Raw genomic sequence first — 18466 nt, 5'->3', positions numbered from 1 at the left:
TTCAGGACATGTTGTGCATGCATCTTACCTTGCCTGGTGGTGTCTTGGGCTGAGGTGTCCACGTTCCCTATGCTACTGATGGTCTCAGGCTGGAGGATGGACTCCACCAAATCATCCAGGGGAGTTGTTGCAGGCGCTGTAGATGGTCCGCCACCTGTCCTTTTGTCTTGCTTCAGCCTGTCTCCTACCCTCTCCTTCGCCCTGGAGCACAAGTCATACCAGCGCTTCTTCAGATTGTCGATGGAGCGCTGGGTGACCCCAATGGCATTGATCTTGCCTTGTATCTCCAGCCAGATCTTTCTCTTCTGAGATTCAGGTACATGTAGGGTTTTTCCCCAAATAACTGGTCATGGTCATGTGTCTTCACCACTTCCTCGATGAGGACCTCCAACTCTTTCTCGCTAACCTTGTGCTTCCTTTTCCTTTATGCACGCTCCTTTCCCTATTCCTATATGTCCATCCTGTCAGTTGGTGTCTGCCTGAACACTCCTTTTGGGATTCCTTATCTGGTTTCTGTAACCCTCTTAACCATTCACTTAGTTCTTCCACAGAAGGTCCTACTGGGTTTTCTATGCTACCCTGTTCTGGATTTCTCTGTGGTTCTAACAATGTTTCTACTGTCGTTCTACTCTTTTCAGCATAATTCTGACTTATAAATGGATTATTTGAAACACTTGGTTCAAACATATTTATTGTCGGTCCCCATGGATTCTCAATTCGACTCCGTTGTGAACTCTCAACCAAATTATGGTTCCGGTAAGGTACAGTCAAGCAATGTTCGCTATCCTTTTGCTTTTCAAAAATGGGCATTACTGGTCCTATGGTTACTGGAACTGTTACAGCTTCTAGATTCTTAGTTAATTCTCTTATTTTCTCTGCCAATTCTAGAGTTGTTTTGGCCAATTCTGCTGAATTTTCACTATTTATTCTATTCTCCGATTTCTTTTCTACTTCTCTAATGGAGTTTCTTTTCCCTAAATCTGGTGACATAGTCTCCGGTTTGATAATTCGTAACGTTTCTCTCATTGGGGCATTTGGTGTCAACATTTCTGGGTCTGGTCGGTATGGTGGTGGATTTTTATAAAACCCATCATCCAGCACATCATCATCTGATTCATTTGCTCCGTAACCTCTTGATTCTACATTATTCCTTTTTTCCATACATTTTCTTCCTTCATTCTCTCCTACCGCTCTTACAGGAAACATACCCTCAGTCATACTTGCATTCCGCCATCTTTTCATTCGATCATCATGTGCTTCATGTCGTATGATCTGCCAAACAGATATCTATAACTTCTTTTTTTATTTTTTTTTATTTTTTATCCTCATCTCACCAATAAGCATTAACAGAAAAGGCTGTCATCTTGATCTATATGCCCTGCGGCCACTGTTTGCGCTTAGGTCTAACCAGACCAGCCCCATTGATGTAGGCTTGGTGTAATCATGGGACAGAGAGGGGGTTGCAAGGAGGGGCAGCGGGGGCAGCGGGGGCAACCAGCACCGTTTATATCAATCTCAATTTCAGGCCCCAGGACCATAGGGGTTGCCTATCTATAACTTCTACCATTTCTTTGTTTTTCTCGTTCATGCATTTCGTCTTCCCACTCCGTCAATGCCTCAAACTGCGTCGGTCTAGGTCTTGGTTCTAAATACATCATCCTTTCTCGTAAATTCCTTAACACTGCCATGTTAAAGGAACCATGTTCTGGAAATGCCAAGGCCCCATCGTCCTTGGTGTATTTTAGCCAATTGTCTAACCAAATACAAGTATACTACCCATATTTCGCAATCATCAAAGATGTGGGGGTGTTCGGTGGAGGAAGTAATTGTCCTTCCCTAGTCTTGACCTGTTTGTCTTTCTTAAACCACTTTTTCATTTTACCAAACCACAACTTTTTCTTCTCTGGCGGTTGGTAATAAATATTCTTGTCTTTCGCGCAATGCTAGTCTCTCTACAAATGTACCGCTATTCTGTCCACTCACAGCGCGACTCACACTAACGCACCAATGGGAAGCCTTTACGTCACCTTGTACTTCTCCACTCCTAGCGCGGCTTTACACTAACGCACCAATCCAGAGCGTTTTACAGTTCTGACCAATTGTCCAATCCCAGCGCGGTCGTTCTGACGTCAGCAGCCGCTGCGGCAGCTCTGCTCCTGTTTACCCCTCCTTTACACGTCCGCTCAGTGAACTTTTATTGCAACTTTTTACAATTCTATTAGTAACAACACAAAAACATCTCCATTGTCCGCTCCGCTAACCAAAGAACAGCAATAGACCTTTCTCACGAGAATTCCGTCTTTCCCGAGAGCAGCGCTTACCTCTGCCCTACTACAGAATCGTTACTTCCGTTGATAAAGTAGCACATCCCTCTACCTTACCCTTCTAACAAGCATTAGCTAGTTTCTCTAGTATTTAAGAAATAAATCCAGAGTTTCACAATTAACCCGAATGCTATTTCGTTTGCGCACTTTCACACAAGAAAATGTAGTACATTCGCACAGAATCCTGTCTTTCCCGAGAACAGCGAACAGTCTGTCCTATTACAGAATTATGACATACGTTAACAAAGCAGCGCTTACCTCTACTTTGTCCTTCTTACAAGCTCAGAGAATACCTGCTACCTTTTCCGTGATAAGCGTTATCGGTATGCCATTTGGTTTCCTGGTACTTAAAGACCAAAATTTCACAGGTAACCTTCGCTATCATTCATACTTCTTTTACACAGAAAATATTTCTAGTGGCAACTCACGACGATGCTACCGAATTAGACCCAGACAATGCGCCGTGCAACTTCAAATGTTACACGTTTTCCCTGTGTACCTACAGGTCAACAACAATTCCATCTTTCCCGAGAGCAGCGCCTACCTCTGCTCTGCTACGGAACTGTTACAAACTTCCGACTTCCTACTTCCCAGAAGCCGTGCAGACAACTTAAAACTCAACGCAACTCAACATAGAGTGTTAGTACATAAACCAATATCAATCAATATTAAAAAAATCAATAAGCTATTTACAAGCAATGATCACCAAACCAAAACAGTAGCTAACCATATCCCTGCTACCAGGAAAAGCTGATGCAGCGCGGAATTCAAAAACCCTCCCTTTGTCACAGATCATAGATCGCATAGACACACTCAATCAATACATTCACTGTTGGGGCCCATAACACCAACATTCATTCACTATTAATCTGTTCTCTAAGGAGGTGATTGTTCCATTCGCTGTAATGAAAGAAAATACCCTTCCCTATTCACTAAGACCTAAACTTCACCTTTTTGGTACTCCTCTTATGGATAGGCCATGGATCAACTTAGCTGCTGGTTGAAGTGATTTTCTAAATCTATAATTCATTTACATTAATACATTTTCTCATAATAAACAACCCGACACAGTTCTTATAATAATAATAATTTTATCTAAATAATTGCAAAATAAATCTTGGTTAAATCAAGCAGCTGACCATCATATTTACCTATTCTGGCTAAAAGTCGTCCTCTAAGTCAAAATCTTGGTCATCAGTTCAATCTGACAGAGTCTTTGGAAACAGCTGTCCTGCAGTGTCACCGTCCTCTCCATCAGCATAATGTCAGGAAATCGAAATCAGGCTCAGAGGGGAGTGAGATGAGACCTCTCTATTCTATCCTATTTTATAGTAAAATTACATTCCAAAAGTAACGAGTAATATTTCTGAGTGTCTATGATTGGTCGATCAAATCCGTTCCACCAGTTTCCCATACGGAAAATGTCTCTTTTAGATGTAGTTCATTTTTCCCTGGTCCTCTGTATCTTTTATTGTTCTTTCAGAATAGCTGGCTTATTTCCCAGGGTGTCCTTGGTAGGCACAGTCGAGTTAGGGTCACGGGTTGGTCACTGCTGCTGTTGGTGACGCATGCGCATTTCACCCAGAGACCATCACCATGGAATCGTCTTGTCAAAATAGAGATGTCAGCCATTTAATGGCCACCCCAAATGGTCAACTTAAGCAAAGAAACACAAAAACGTAATTAATACATAGAAATGACTAATAAAATGTTATTCCCTTACTAATACCCATATGTGTGTATTTATCTAGCAGAAGCAATGCTTAATGCAGATTATATTCACATTCATAAAGCGTAAATCACAGTCACATCACAGAAGCAACATATAACCTGTAATATTTTAATTGTCTTTCATTAATATGCGTACACGTTTTAGTTTACGTATTAGTTAGGCCATGCAAATGCAATTCCCACGTTTATTCTTTATATTAGTAAGGTTGATTAAATTCCACAGCAATCCTGTTAGTACTATTACTATTAATCAATTAATCTTATTAATCTAAACATGCAAAATGGAGAGGATATATCATTTTTCTAAATTAAGCCCGCTCCAGCAATCCCCCCTTTGGTGATTTTATCACCACACCAACACTAAATTTATTTACCCCTTTTACGGAAACTCAAAATGTATTCTTGCTCTTATTCATAATTCAGTTTCTTCTTCATCTCTTTTTGCCTTTTTATACATACTTTCTTTCCACTCTTCTAAAGTAATCTCTTCTAAATCTCTATCTGGATCCTTTCCTTTTCTTTTTAGTTTTTCTCTTTTTATTTTATTCTTTGTTTTCTTATTTTTACAGCACATGCAACCTAATCTAAATATTAGTAATATGAAAATCACACATGTTAATGGAAACAATATTTTACCTATAAATGTACTACCTATCTTAACTAGAAAATTCTTAATAGCAGCTATTTTCTTACCAATCCTTTCCCAAACACTTTCAACCTCCAGTGGTGCAATTTCATCATGCAATTCAGTAATATTCTTAATATAAACTTTCAAATCTTTACTTTCATCTGGAAGTAAGTGCAACAATGTTGAACTTTCAGCATTCCACAGACTCCACCCTCTTTTGCCAATAATATATCAAGGGCAAGTCGATTTTGCATTACCATAGCACGCATGGCAGCCATTTCAGTATCTACCAATATAAATCCTCCAGCAGTGCTTTTTGACAAGCGGTCCACTACCGTTGATAATCTTCTAATTTTGTCTGCATTCAAAGATATTCCCACTGCTGGTATCAATGCTCCAAAGATATCACCTATAATCTCTGTCCAGGATTCTCTTTTATTACGTACTAAATGATTACCTAAACTATGTACACCATCTTCTCCTCTGTCCATGTGGAAGATTTTTGGAAAAACCAGGCCTACGTAACATGTGCCATACCAATGGTCTGGCAAATGATAATATGCCCTGTTCCCACAGATAAAATAAAGTCCAGGGAAAACTGGATCTCTTCCACCTTTAAATCCCCATCCACCCATGATTCAGTATGTATCATGGCACTGACTATTACCTACAAAATAATTATCATATGCAGTTTTATTCCTTCTAATACACATCTTCCCATTCTGAGGCATATTCAAAGCTATAGTTGGACTAGCTTCACCCTTCAAATCTTTTTCTTTTTCTATATCCCAGACTGGTTTCTCCCCTTTTCCTTCTGCAACTTTTCTTTGCATTTTCAATCTCCTTTCTTCGACCATGTCTAAGAATGTCTTTTCCTCTTTCTTCAAACTGCAAGTCAAATTGTTTCTAAAACTATATTCTAATGTTAGTTCTTTAGTTTCTAAGAAAAATTCACCTAATACCTTAGCAGGGCTAACTTTGTTTAGTTTGTTATTAGCAGGTACTTGCGCAAAAATGTTATCCACATCTGAAAAATAATATTCTAATTTACCTGTCTCATAAAATAAGCTAGCAATCACACTACATGCTATTCCATACGTTGCTGGAAGGTGATGATAAGTCACTCCTTCTGAACCAGATGCAGGTAACTGCATGCATACGTAGCAGTCCCTTACGTCCATAGTCTTTACATATTCATATAATAACTTCAAAAACACATTATTTGAAAAATCATTAATAGACCTATCTTTATGCAAATAATTATTATCTATTCTAGTCGGAACTACCTTTTGAATCTTCCCTATATTAGTAATGTTTTCAGTGTGTCCTTCTAATGTATCTATAGTAACCTTGAAAGAAATAAGTAGAGCGAGTATACTCCACAGAAGCATTAATAATCCTGTACAACAACAACACATTTTACACCATCTTTTCATGAATGTACATCTACTTTTGCTACTATCTATGTTAGCCATCTTTGTTAAATTGGACTGTGTCTTTTGACTTAGCCTCTTTTATTTTCACAACTAGTTTTCTAACCTTAGGCTCTAAGCCCCTACTTAGTTCTACCAGTATTTATCTTCTTGTCTCAATTATTATTCCTTCATCAGTAGTTTTCTAGATTTTGTCAGTTTGGCATTTCATCGTTTTTCACTTCCTTCTGTTCATCCAAGTACAGAATTTCCTGATCTTCCGTTTCTTCTTCTCCGATGTCGGATAAGATAACTCTCAGGATTCCTGCTTCTTCTTCTTCCTCAACCACTTTCAGTACAGCCTCCTCTGGATGTCCTTGACTATCTGCCTCTTCTTCTTCTTCAGGCAGAGCCACGTACGTCCATTCTGGTGACTTATACTTCTGGTTAGGTTTTCTTGTTCTTTTACTTTCTTTATCCTCAGTTGTTTCTTCTCCTTTCGATTTTTCTTGGCTTGTCACTTCATTCACCTGTTCAGCTCTTGGTGAATTTACTCGTGTCAGCCGATATCTCAATCTCCTTATTTTGTTTGGCCACACTTTATCCTTCTTTACTCTTTTCTGTTTATCTCCTTTATTATTCTTTTCTTCTCTCCAGGCTCTTTTCCTTAGCACTCGACCTTCAGGTATCTCATTTTCGCTTTCTTCAGATTCTGTCTCAACTTGTCTTTCCTTTTCAACGACTTCTTTTTCCACCACTTGTTTTGTTTTCCCTACTTCTGTCCCTCCTCGGGTCTCCGACACGCAATCTTCCTGCTGACTACTTGTCCCTTCACCTAACTGGGTGATGCAGTTCCCTACACCTCCTCGGGGGTCTTCCGCAATCTGTCCCTCTCTCTCTGTACCTGTCCCTTGTTCACTTAAATTGGTTATTTCTGGTAGAATTTTCCTCAGCTTTGCATCTGAAACTTCCTTCTCCTGATTTTCTTTTACTGTCTCTTCATTGTCTTTTCCCTCCTTCTTTCTGTGTTCCTTTTGAGGACCTTGTGTTCCTTGTTCGTTGTCAGAATCTGAACTGATATCAGAAATCTGCAATCTTCTTCTCAGAGAGATACTTCTGGGGACTAGATTTTGAGTTCTGTTTCCCCCCTTTCAGAGTTCTCTTGTGTTCTTTGCTCTTCGTTCTCTGATTCAGTACTTGACTCTGAGTCATCATAGTACTCTTTATCTTTGCTGTCCACTGGATTTGGTATCCTCAAAGTATGACTGGCATTGATCCAATTTTTCAATCCAGCACACTTCACAGCTGTTGTTGTGGTCAAAATAATTTGTCTTGGTTTTACCCACCGTGGAACCAAACAGTTTCTTCTTCTGTGGACTTTTATCCTTACCCAGTTTTCTGGGCTCAGATCATGGGCTGGCTTCCTTTCAAGGGTGGTGGCATCCGCTCCAACCTGATGAAACACAGAATGAACTGCGTCAGGCAGGCCTTTACAGTATTCCAACACCATGTCATCAGTTATTGTCATCAGCTTGTTGACTGGAATGTACACATGCCTCATCGCTCGTCCCATAATTATTTGATGTGGACTTAACCCTGTAGTTCTGTCTGGTATCGCCCTCATTGTCATTAGTACTAGAGGCAAGACATCAGGCCATTTCATACCTGTGGCTAAACACATTTTCCCAATCCTATTTTTGATTGTACCATTCATCTGTTCAACCACACCAGAAGCCTCTGGTCGGTAGGCACAATGTAATTTTTGTTGTACATTCAATGCTTCATTAATCAATTTTATGATCTCATTATGGAAATGTCCTCCTCTGTCTGATTCAAGGGTCACTGGGAACCCAAACCTGGGGATGAATTCTCTTAAGAGTAGCTTTGCCACTGTCATCCCATCATTTCTTCTAGTTGGAAATGCTTCCACCCACCTAGAGAATAGGCAGACTATGACCAGAACATACCTCAATCTGTTACATGGAGGCATTTCAATGAAGTCCACCCGCATTCTAGTGAAAGGCCCTCCTTCTCGACCTATGGTTCCTAGACTCACCACTGTCTTCCTTCCAGGATTGTATTGCTGACATATTAGACATCTCTGGCATAGACTTTCTGCTACAAGTCTGAATTTTGGATTGTACCAGGTCTGCTAAAAAGACCTGATCATAGTGTCTCTCCCTATGTGTCCCTGGTCATGATACATCCGTGCCATGGTAGACATCATGCTATCAGGCATTACTGGTCTTCCATCTCAATAGAACCACACACGGTCCTTTTCTCTTGGTGCACACCCTGCTTTTATCCTCTGTTTCATTTCCTCATCTGCTGACTCTTTCTGCAATTGCCTCACTTCTTCCCAAGTTCCCACGTTAGTAAACATTACTGAGCAAGAAAACATTTCCTTTTCCTATGCCCGATTGACTGAATTCTGACTCCGTGCACAATACTGTGCCATATCGTTGGTGTACCTTTTTCTGGTAGTGACGTAATCACTACCTTGACCATGGGCAGCACATTTCACCAAAGCCAATTGTCTCGGCAGCTGTATCGCCTCAATCAATTTTCCAACCACTTCAGCATTCTTAATAGGGGTTCCACTTGAGGTCAGGAAACCTCTTTGTAGCCAAAGTTGGCCAAAATCATGGACAACCCCAAAGCCATACTGGCTGTCAGTTATCACAGTTATTCTCACATTCTTCCCAATCTTACACGCTTTTGTCAAAGCAACAAGTTCAGCTACTTAAGCTGACCTTACTCCTTTCTGGTAAGATGCTTCCATAACTGCTGCGACCGTGCATACTGCATATGCTGCACTTAGCACTCCTTCATCTGTTCTCAAACATGACCCATCAACAAATAACACAAAATCACTTTCTGGCAAAGGTACTGTAGTGATGATACCGATCTCCCTATGTACAATGCTAAGTTAGCACAACCGCGTTAGATGTTAGAAAGCCATCTTGCGGCTTTTGCTGCTTTTGCACGCGACACTGTTGTTGCATGTTATTATTTGAGAAATGCTTACTCGACTTTGCTTCACATGAGAACTGTCTGTTGTTAACATCCTTAACTGTGAATAGCGACCTTGGTCTGTACATTGTGTAAAGAAACAGTCTGGGTCACGAGACGGTGCATGTTGTTGAGTGCAGGTTGATCGGCCCACTATTTAGCCATAACATGCACGCAGCTGCAGATACCTGAAAGACGAGTGCTTTTTAATATTGCAGTGCAGCATGTTTTAGAGTCAGTCGGCAGAAGAGTGTTCCCAGGAGAGAGCCTAGCTGATCCTGTGATGTGATTCCACTAAGCTGATCTATACGGTATGGGGTTCCCCATTCAAGCCTAGAGACCTTCTATTAGTCTAATAATAATCATACTATTAGTTTACTATCGAAAGGAAGGTGGCTGATTTCCACTCTCATTTTATTATGATTGCTCCTTTCATTTTCTATGGTATTATAACAATGCTGATGGTTCTAATCTTAACCATTTGTCTGCTTATGTTAGCCAAAATACTGCATCTTAGGACACAAGGTTTATAAATTAAACTCTTTAAACTTTAACCGTGTCTCTGTTTATTCTGTTGTGGACTGATATGAGAATAATAACGAAAAGGTATTTCTGATTCCCACCATTCCTGAGAATATTCTACGTCGCTTGTTCTGGGTTGTCTATACATTGGGACCACCGAGCTAGATCTCGGAGAATGAATGGGACACTAAGCTGGTCGGATAAGGGGTTCTGGGTTCTGAGGGGAGTTTTTGGTACACCACAATTCTCTGAGGTCCTGGGTTCCTGCGCATAGTTCTGTGCATAAGCAGAATCCCTGCAACATTGCGCACCTAACGTTTGGTCTATTGATTTGAAATGCCTTAGTAGTGCTTATATTAGTCCACGACACCCTCACTCTGGTTTCCGGTTGACGGGAGTGACGGTTTAACCTACCTGGGTTTCGACTAATAGGTTCCTTCAAGCTTGATCATTAAAAAGGTTATTTTTACTGAACCCCAGTGCTACACTTGATATCGTTGTTACGCTTTAGTGTGTCCTGATGGCGGTTGATATAGCCGCGCATAGTCGTGCACCTCTGCGCCGTCATTTGACGACGTATGGGGTGCCGGATGATGGGATGGCTGTTATTTTTGTGGTGAGCGCTGATGCGTCATACCTATATGAGTTGTTTTACTCATGGGTGACTTTTCCGGCGGAGGATGATGATGGTACGTTTCACACGTATACAGCCACGCAGCCACCTGCGGTCTATACCCCATATTGGACACAAGAAATTCCAATCTCTGCCTGGCAGCATACCATTTGGTTTAATGGCGCCCTTCCCCATGCGGTTGCACCGGCGAGAATGGGCCCGTTCTCTATTGCAGGAGCCACATGGCCGGTGTTAGCCGGATTTACGCCTCATCCCTGCTATCTCACGGTGGCGGTAGCTGAGTTGTGTGTGCTCCACACTGCCCTTATTACAGTACATAGGGCTTTAGTGCAGTACGTGTCACGCACCGTGCAGGCGGGGGCACCTGCTGTTGCGGGACAACCTACAGACCACCATGCAGTGGTTATTAGTCCTGTTATGGTTAATTCGGTGGTCCGCAAGCGCCCCACCAGTAAGGATGAATTTCCTTATTGGCTTGCTGAGAAATTTGACCAACTGGAAGCAGTTTTTCCAAATACTACTCCTGTGGAGAAACACAGGATCCTCACCATTACTTTGCCTAAAGACCTGGTCCCCGATATGGCCGATTGTGACAACTGGGGCAAGGTCTTTGCTGCGACCTATTCGTAGTGCTATGGCCCTCCGTCTATGTCTCTACTACCCTCCGTCATCAAGAAAGTTCAAGAGAACCACAGTGCGGAGGCGGCTATCGAATTGGGAATGAGGCTTGTTGACAGCTTTGATGTGGTTTGTTCCATGGTGATGGACAACCTCAAAGGAGATGCCATGCAGTTCCAAGTTGGAAATATGCTGGAACTTGTGGATGTGAACGACAGGCCCAGGGAATTCGCAAAAATTATTGCGAAAGCCTACAGAATGGTAGCCTTGGTAGTGAAACCCACCGTGATCATTCTTGATGTAGTACAGCAAACTAAGGTGAGTTTGTCTACGAAAGACAAAAAGCCCAACTTTCCAAAACAAAGTTGGAGAGCTAAGAAACAGGGGAAACAGCAACAGAAACAGGGTTCTCGTTCTGCCTCACCCGTCCGGTCGTCCAGTGACCGCACGTATGATCTGCGCGATCGTTCTCGTATTAGGTCACCTGATAGATTTCAGGTTTCTGAACAACGCTCTCCTCGTTCTTCACAGGAAACATCGGCTTCACAATCCGGTGGCGGAGACCGTGGGAAAGGAAGGGGTGCTCAAGGTCGTGAGCAACCTCGCCAGACTGACGGTAAAGGCAAGCAGGACGAGTCTGCACATCAACGGCCCCCGTTTCAGAAAAAGAAAGTTGCTGCACTAACGGCGAGGTATGCCACAGATGGTACGGACACAGCTTCGGAACCTGACATGGGCGCTAACGCTGCTAGACAGCGCGGCGGAAGTTACAGTAGTGTGGCAAGCACTGCGTCCATATCTGGCGGTGACAGCAACTGATACATTTGTGAGTGTTGAAACTGCTGATACTCGCGTGTCTCCCCCTGAAAGACTGTTTGAAATTGTCCTTTTAATTGAGGGTGACATAAAACGCAAAATTAAAGTGTTTTTTTGGAATAATCTGACCACCACCTATGATATTCTTTTGGCGGAGGCTGATTGGCCCCCGGCTTTCGTTTTAGATGCTCCTCGAGGGAAGGACGTGATCCTCCCGTCCTTTGGGCACACAGTGCCGACGGAACATTCTACTAGGTTGGCCGGGGAGTGGGCGCAGGTGCTTGCACCTGCGTTATATCGCAATCAGGTAGGCTGGGATAAATTTTCTCCCAACCATGAGGTTCCGTTGCGGTCCACGCCCCAGCCCCAACCCCAATATCCCATGCATCGTGAGGCACGACCTCACGTCGCATCTATCCTTGAACAATTGGAATATCAGGGAGTAATTGAAACTTGTGTGTCACCAATGAATAATCCTTTATTCACTGTGACGAAGCCTGACGGATCGTACCGCCTAGTTTTGGATTACCGGCACTTAAACTCACACTGCCGGACGTGCGCGGTGCAAAATACCCACGGTTCGGCTCTCGTCGATAGTCTCGTGAGAAAACGGTTCAAAACCACACTTGACTTTTCCAATGGCTTTTACAGCCATAACCTGGCCCCTCTCAGTTATGAGTGGACGGCGTTTATCTCGGTCGGCATACAAAAACAATTCAAAAGGCTCCAGATGGGCTATAAAAACAGCCCTGGGGTCTTTGCTGCTCGAGTGGGCTCTCTCTTGGAGATGGTAGACCCGGAGGCATACTCGTATGTCGATGACATCTATCTAACGGACGGCGAGTTCCTTCCACACCTTGCTCGCGTGGATAACATAATTACTATGTTTGCTGACTTCGGTTACAAGTTCAACTTTGCGAAGTCCCACATTGCCGAGTATACAGTGTTGTTCTTGGGGTACGAACTCAACAATGAAGGTCGAGGATTGGCTCCGCACTTCCTTGAGAAATGCGCACGCCTCCGTGCTCCTACAACACTGAAAAAATTGCAATCCCTGCTGGGCTTTATGAATTTCGGTCGCACGTACATTCCTGACTATGCCCAGCGTATCAAGCCACTTTATGCCTTGGTACAACCTACTTTTTCCAAATCTTGCTGGCTGACGGAGCATTCAGCTGCATTACAGTTATTGCAGGCTGATCTTCTTGCTTCAAAATACTTACAAACGCGTGATAACCACACTAACCTGGTCATTAGAATTGTACCGGGCACAGTAGGTTTCACATACTTGACATTCAATGAGGGCGACACCGTCCTCATTGCATACAAATCACACCTGTACACTTCAGCTGAGCTGCGATTTTCCGCTGTCGAAAAAGTACTGACAGCAGTTCAGATGGCGATCCTGAAAGAACGAGCGCTATCACAAGGGAAACGCATGCTGGTGGTGACACCATATCCTGCCCTTGAGGCGGTGACGAAAGCTAGTGTACCCAATTCTAAAGCTTTGCATCCAAGGTGGATACAATGGGCAACTTCCTTGACTTCGCCGGACGTCACATATATCTTTGACGCGGCATTACAGACTCAGAAGTTCTTGCAGTATGACTTCGTTCATCCAGGTCCTCTGTCTTTGCGCCCACTCGAGGATTACCATTGTGTCATTTACACTGACGGGTCTGTGCAACCCGCAACTGGATCAAAGCACGCCTATTCAGCGGCTTGCGCAATTGTGGTGGGTACTTTCGTAAATGGTGAATTTCAATCCGATGTAGTGCATACACAGTCACTAGGTGATTGTACCGCACAATTGGCGGAGCTTCGTGCTCTGGTGCTTGCACTGGAGTTTGCTGATCCTCGAGTCACTACTCTTTTAGTGAGTGACTCATTTTATTGTGTCCAAGCATACAATGACAATCTCCATTTTTGGTCTCAGAATGACTACCATGATTCCAAAGGTAGCACGATTAAGCATAAACTGCTTTGGGTTCGAGTGGCAGATCTTAAAGAACGTCTGCCTCTCGTGAATGTAATTCACACTCTTGGTCACCAACGTGTTGGCGTCCATGCTGTCGGTAAGAATTTGGCTGACAAGGCAGCAAAAACCGCAGTGGCGACATACTTAGTAGCAGCAGTTACAAGATCCAAAAGTAAGATCGATGATGACATCTTGGCAGCTATTGCTGCTACAGAGACGGGGAAAGGCTTTCCGAAAGGTTTCCCTTCTCGTTACCATTATCACTTAAGTCCTGATAACGTCCCGTTAGTGAGGATTAACGACGTTGGTGACAGATTGATTCCCAATGCGGACTGCAGACCATCTTTGATATCAGCAGCCCACGAGGGCATGGCGTCCGCACATGCCAGCGTTGCGGCTACGGTATCTTTGTTACAGCAACGTTACTGGTGGTTTGGTTTATACAAACAAGCGCGTGCCTATGTTCTTAACTGTGACATTTGTCAGCAGATAAAGCCTTCATCTGCAGCGCGTCCGCCACAAACGCAGTTGAATATATCTAATAAACCACTTGTTTGTGTTTACTTAGATCATTGCGGTCCTTTTACCTCTGATACTGCGCACAAGTACATCTTGGTTGCAATGGATTCGTGCACACGTTTTCTGTGGGTGTGGCCACAAAGGAGTGCTGATGCCCGTACTGTCATCAAGGATTTGTGTGTCTTCGTTGGATGTTTTGCATGTGGTACCTTTCATTCTGATCACGGCCCTGCGTTCGCCTCTAAGGCGTACAAAGAAGCCATGAGAAATTTGGGGGTCCAAGTCAAATTTTCGTCTCCATACCGGCCTGAGGGCAATAGTGTGGTGGAGCGGATGAACCGTGACTTAAAGCAATCTTTGACAGCCAGGGTTTTAGGTACTGGCCGGAACTGGCTAGCCCACTTGTATGACGTCCAACGTGCACTTAATAATCTCCCTAGAAGGTCTCTGGGTGGGCGGACCCCATACATGATGCTCTTTGGCATAAGAATGTTTGTCCCAGACCTTGATGGTCTAGACATGGCGGCGTCGGCCGCACCCTTTGACCTAGATGATCACTGTGCCGTATTGCAGAATCTCCAAGAAGCCAGAGACACTCAAGCGAAGGAACACGTACCCTCCACATCTGATGCTGCACTTCAGATTCCGGTAGTCGGCTGGCTACCTCGAGTTGGTGACCTGGTCCGTGAGAAGGTGGAGAACAAGAAGGAGTTTGGCCCCTCTTATCGTGCACCAGTTCCAGTGCTTGGAGTACAGGGTACACGTACAGTCATTTTACCTCCTCTTCCTGGTCGCAAGGATAACAGGTACATCTCTATTGACAATGTCAAGCTACAGCGAGTGGCCGATACTTCTTAGTATGACACCAGCGGTTTCTTGCCCTTCAATGCTGAGAAATTCTGTTGTGGCCCCTGCTCCTAACACCTTGCCTGATGTTGCCGTCGAGATGCATACAGTTACTGGTCCTTTACTGCCACCGACGGCTGGTGGTCTGCATGAAGATCCTGAGTATGCTTATCCTACAGAAGTCCCGGTGCCTCTTTTACAATCAACCGCAATTACCCAGTCACATTCTTCCTTTGACAATAATTCAATGACTTCCATTGCCCCGTCGAAAGTTTCCATTTTTGTTGCCTGGTTCAAAAGACATTTATTGATTCCCCCTTGGACTTACATTTGGCTGGTGCTCATATGAATTTTTTTGTTTATGTCCATTGGCTTTGTGGTAGTGTTTTTTAGGCTTACCAATGGACACTACCTGAAGGAAAGATCTACAATTCGTCTAATTGATGGAACTTTGGACCCCCACTCCTCAATGACATATCATGAAAAGGGACCAGACATTTGTGAACATTACCGCCTGACCTGTCCGTGATGGGATTGCTTGGGATGCGGTTAAATTTCAATTTCATGGCCCCACAGAAGTAATTAATGTACCGAATGTGTTTCGTGTTTCTATGGGTGATGTGGTTAAACAGAACATCCACTCGGATGATTGGGATGTTAAAGCCATAGAAGCACTGTTTTTAGATTTGAAATATTATGCTGCGTTTGATGCTGAAGACTTGTATTTAGATACTGCAAATTATGATGAGCAATTCTGCTATCAACATTATGGCACACACTTCCTGCACAAAGCAAATACATTTAGAAATTTTTTAAATTACACACAATGGGAACACTGTCCCGCCCCTAGGCTGGGCAGCTCAGCCACGTTGGTGAACAAATACAATTATTTTTCTGATTTCAGTGTGTCAAACCCGGCCTCCTTTTATTTTAAGGTAGCGCCTGAGTCTGCTTCTAAAGTTAGGCTGACACACACCAAATTGTTGTATTCCAAGTCCTTTATGGACGAATTGGCAATTGGAGGATATGATCTGTGGAAAGCTACTATCGATCTTAAATCGGTTTGGGGTTCTAAACCATGGCAGGTACAGGGGACGGAAGCTTTGCATCGTGCCTGTCTTATCCCGAATCACATGTTATTTTTCAATTCCTCAATTTTTCAGACCTCCTGTTTTGGACTGGGTACTAATAAAAAATTAAATTCTCCCTCAATTCCGGATCTGGGTGCTTACCCTGGTTAGGGTAATCATACAGATCTTCCCCTTGATAAGTTGCAGACATACGTGTCCAACACATCCTTCAACATTTCTGATTTGATTCCGGAAGGGTGGTTGGTGTGGCAGACAGGTTCAGATGTCTGTCAACATCGGTTTCTTGGTTTCAGGCAGGGGTATACACAAGTTCGTGTGGACCCCCGTTTTGAGTCTTCTCACACTGTGACTACTTACTCCGTGGGGAAGTTATGCCAATCCTGGCTGCAACATTCTACCTTAGCATCTGTTAAACTTCATTTATCAAAATTAAACGACAAAATAGATTTGAATGATTTTGTTAAGGGTCCTGCGAAGGGCAGGTCCAAAAGATGGGTATATGCTATTTACAACGAAGTTTGGAAGCTGTCACAGATTGAGGCTGCGTCCAGATTACGAGCTATTGAGCAGGCCAATATGGAGAAAGTATTGGCTGTAATAAATAATAGCATTAACACCCTGTCTTCCAGAATTTATACCTTAGATAATATTGTATCATCTGTGTTAGACATTGTGCAGGATGATTTGTCTGTATTGTATCATGGTCAAAATCAATTGCGTTCTATTAAGCAGTTTGCATGGATGTTGCAAACGTTAAAGGCAGGGAAAGTCCCTTGGGATTACATGAATGTTTCATCTTTGTTCCTCCCTTTTAATTTAACTGCAAAACAACAGTTCATGTCCATGAAAGATGCTACATACTCACTACTGCACATTGATAAATTAGAACCTTTACCTTTCTCTGTTGCTGAATTAAATTCTGCCGTGTGGCTTATTCAAGGGTTGATCACGTTACCTTTCCCCCTGTTTAAATTCAGTTTGTGCATGAAACATTATGCCCTTGGCAGATATGAACAGCTTGGTACTGCCTTCCTGCACGAAGTTTGGTCACTCCCATTCACGTATAGATGTGTGAGGGATGGTACGGAGGTTTATTTGAAAGGTGAGGAGTGTACTTCCACTCCCGATCACTCTGTAGTGTGTAGGCACATTCAGTTACATGGTCCTTGTAATATACACGCCCCTAATTTAGCTTGCATCCTGAAAGGGATTCCGGTGCCAGTTATAACACCGTCTTTTACGCTGCTTGCTAATGGTAGTTATTTGCTATTAAATAATGAAGATTGCTGTGGGATGTTAGTGGGAATTCCTTACATAGTGACTGTATCACAGCGAGTAGTTTTCTGCAATAACATCCTTTTCCCACCCCCGCATGGCCGGCTCGATGTATCCATCTGGCCTTCTATTCCAACCTTGAAAGCAGAGTTCAACAAGATGAGCAGAATAAGGGCTCTATTGTCTCAAAAAGAAGTCGCGTTGACTTCATCCCGTGAAACATTTGTCCTTCACGTAGCTAAAACACGCACGGAAGTACAAGCTCTTTTGAATACTGATCTCCCACTACATTTTGGGACCCTGATTCAGACTATCTTTAATGCCTCGTCAACAAGTGGCCTGGTTCCTTTTTTTAAAATTGTGGGCTCCGGCCTCGTGACCTCCTTTCAAACTATTTTTGGTGTGATCCCCGCATTTTTTCATTCTATTTTTTCCAGCGTCTTCGGAGGTCTCCCTTTGCTTCTCGCCCTCGTGGCTGGGGTACTTCTATTGATTTGCGTACTGCGCAATGGCTGCGCAACTTGCGTACCAAGACAACATGCCCCGGCTGCTCCATCTGCGTAACCGGATGCTTGAATACTATGGCACTTTACCGTTGGTGACCTTAAGCAGCGCCTATGGATTGTCCTTCCGGTTTCCCTTCTTTACTTGTGTGCAACCTGTCTTTCATTGCCTAGATTGTCCATTCCAATGGGCTCTGGATTTGTGCTTGTCGTCCTCGGTGTCTCCGGCCCCAGAATATGATCAGCTAATTAGCCCCTTAGTGGTTCATGAGTTGGACTGTTATGGAATCGGGATTATGGCCTGTGCGGCTGCGCATGGTGTCCTTGGGAATTGGGACATCGGAGAGGCTGCTGCTGACTTCTTGGAAAGGAGTTATCTTGAAGAACCCGCCAGTTGTCCGAGTATGGTGCTTGAGGCTCCATTAATCGAGGAACACGTGTGTTCCTTCCCCTTGCTGACCTGGATGGCAGATAATTTTGCGGAACGTTCCAATGATTTCCTCTTGGAAGCTGTTGCAACTTATTGTGCCTACACCTTGATGGATTGACTTTTTGCC

At 43.4% G+C, this 18466-nt stretch overlaps 1 protein-coding gene across 1 annotated transcript in view; it reads left to right on the top strand.

Annotated features, from left to right (window-relative positions):
• Positions 1 to 13093: 13093 nt before the first annotated feature.
• LOC146829618 (uncharacterized) overlaps positions 13094 to 18466 on the top strand; it is a 65927-nt gene continuing 60554 nt past the window's right edge. The window contains exon 1 of the mRNA XM_085606523.1: positions 13094 to 14319. Coding sequence (XP_085462649.1) covers positions 13094 to 14319 — 1226 coding nt within the window. The remainder of the gene's footprint in view (positions 14320 to 18466) is intronic.

The sequence above is a fragment of the Triturus cristatus genome, chromosome 5_2 (genome assembly GCF_964204655.1).
Source record: "Triturus cristatus chromosome 5_2, aTriCri1.1, whole genome shotgun sequence".
Taxonomy (NCBI): domain Eukaryota; kingdom Metazoa; phylum Chordata; class Amphibia; order Caudata; family Salamandridae; genus Triturus; species Triturus cristatus.
The sequence above is the reverse complement of the archived record's forward strand: the minus strand, read 5'-3'. Positions and strand labels throughout refer to the sequence as shown.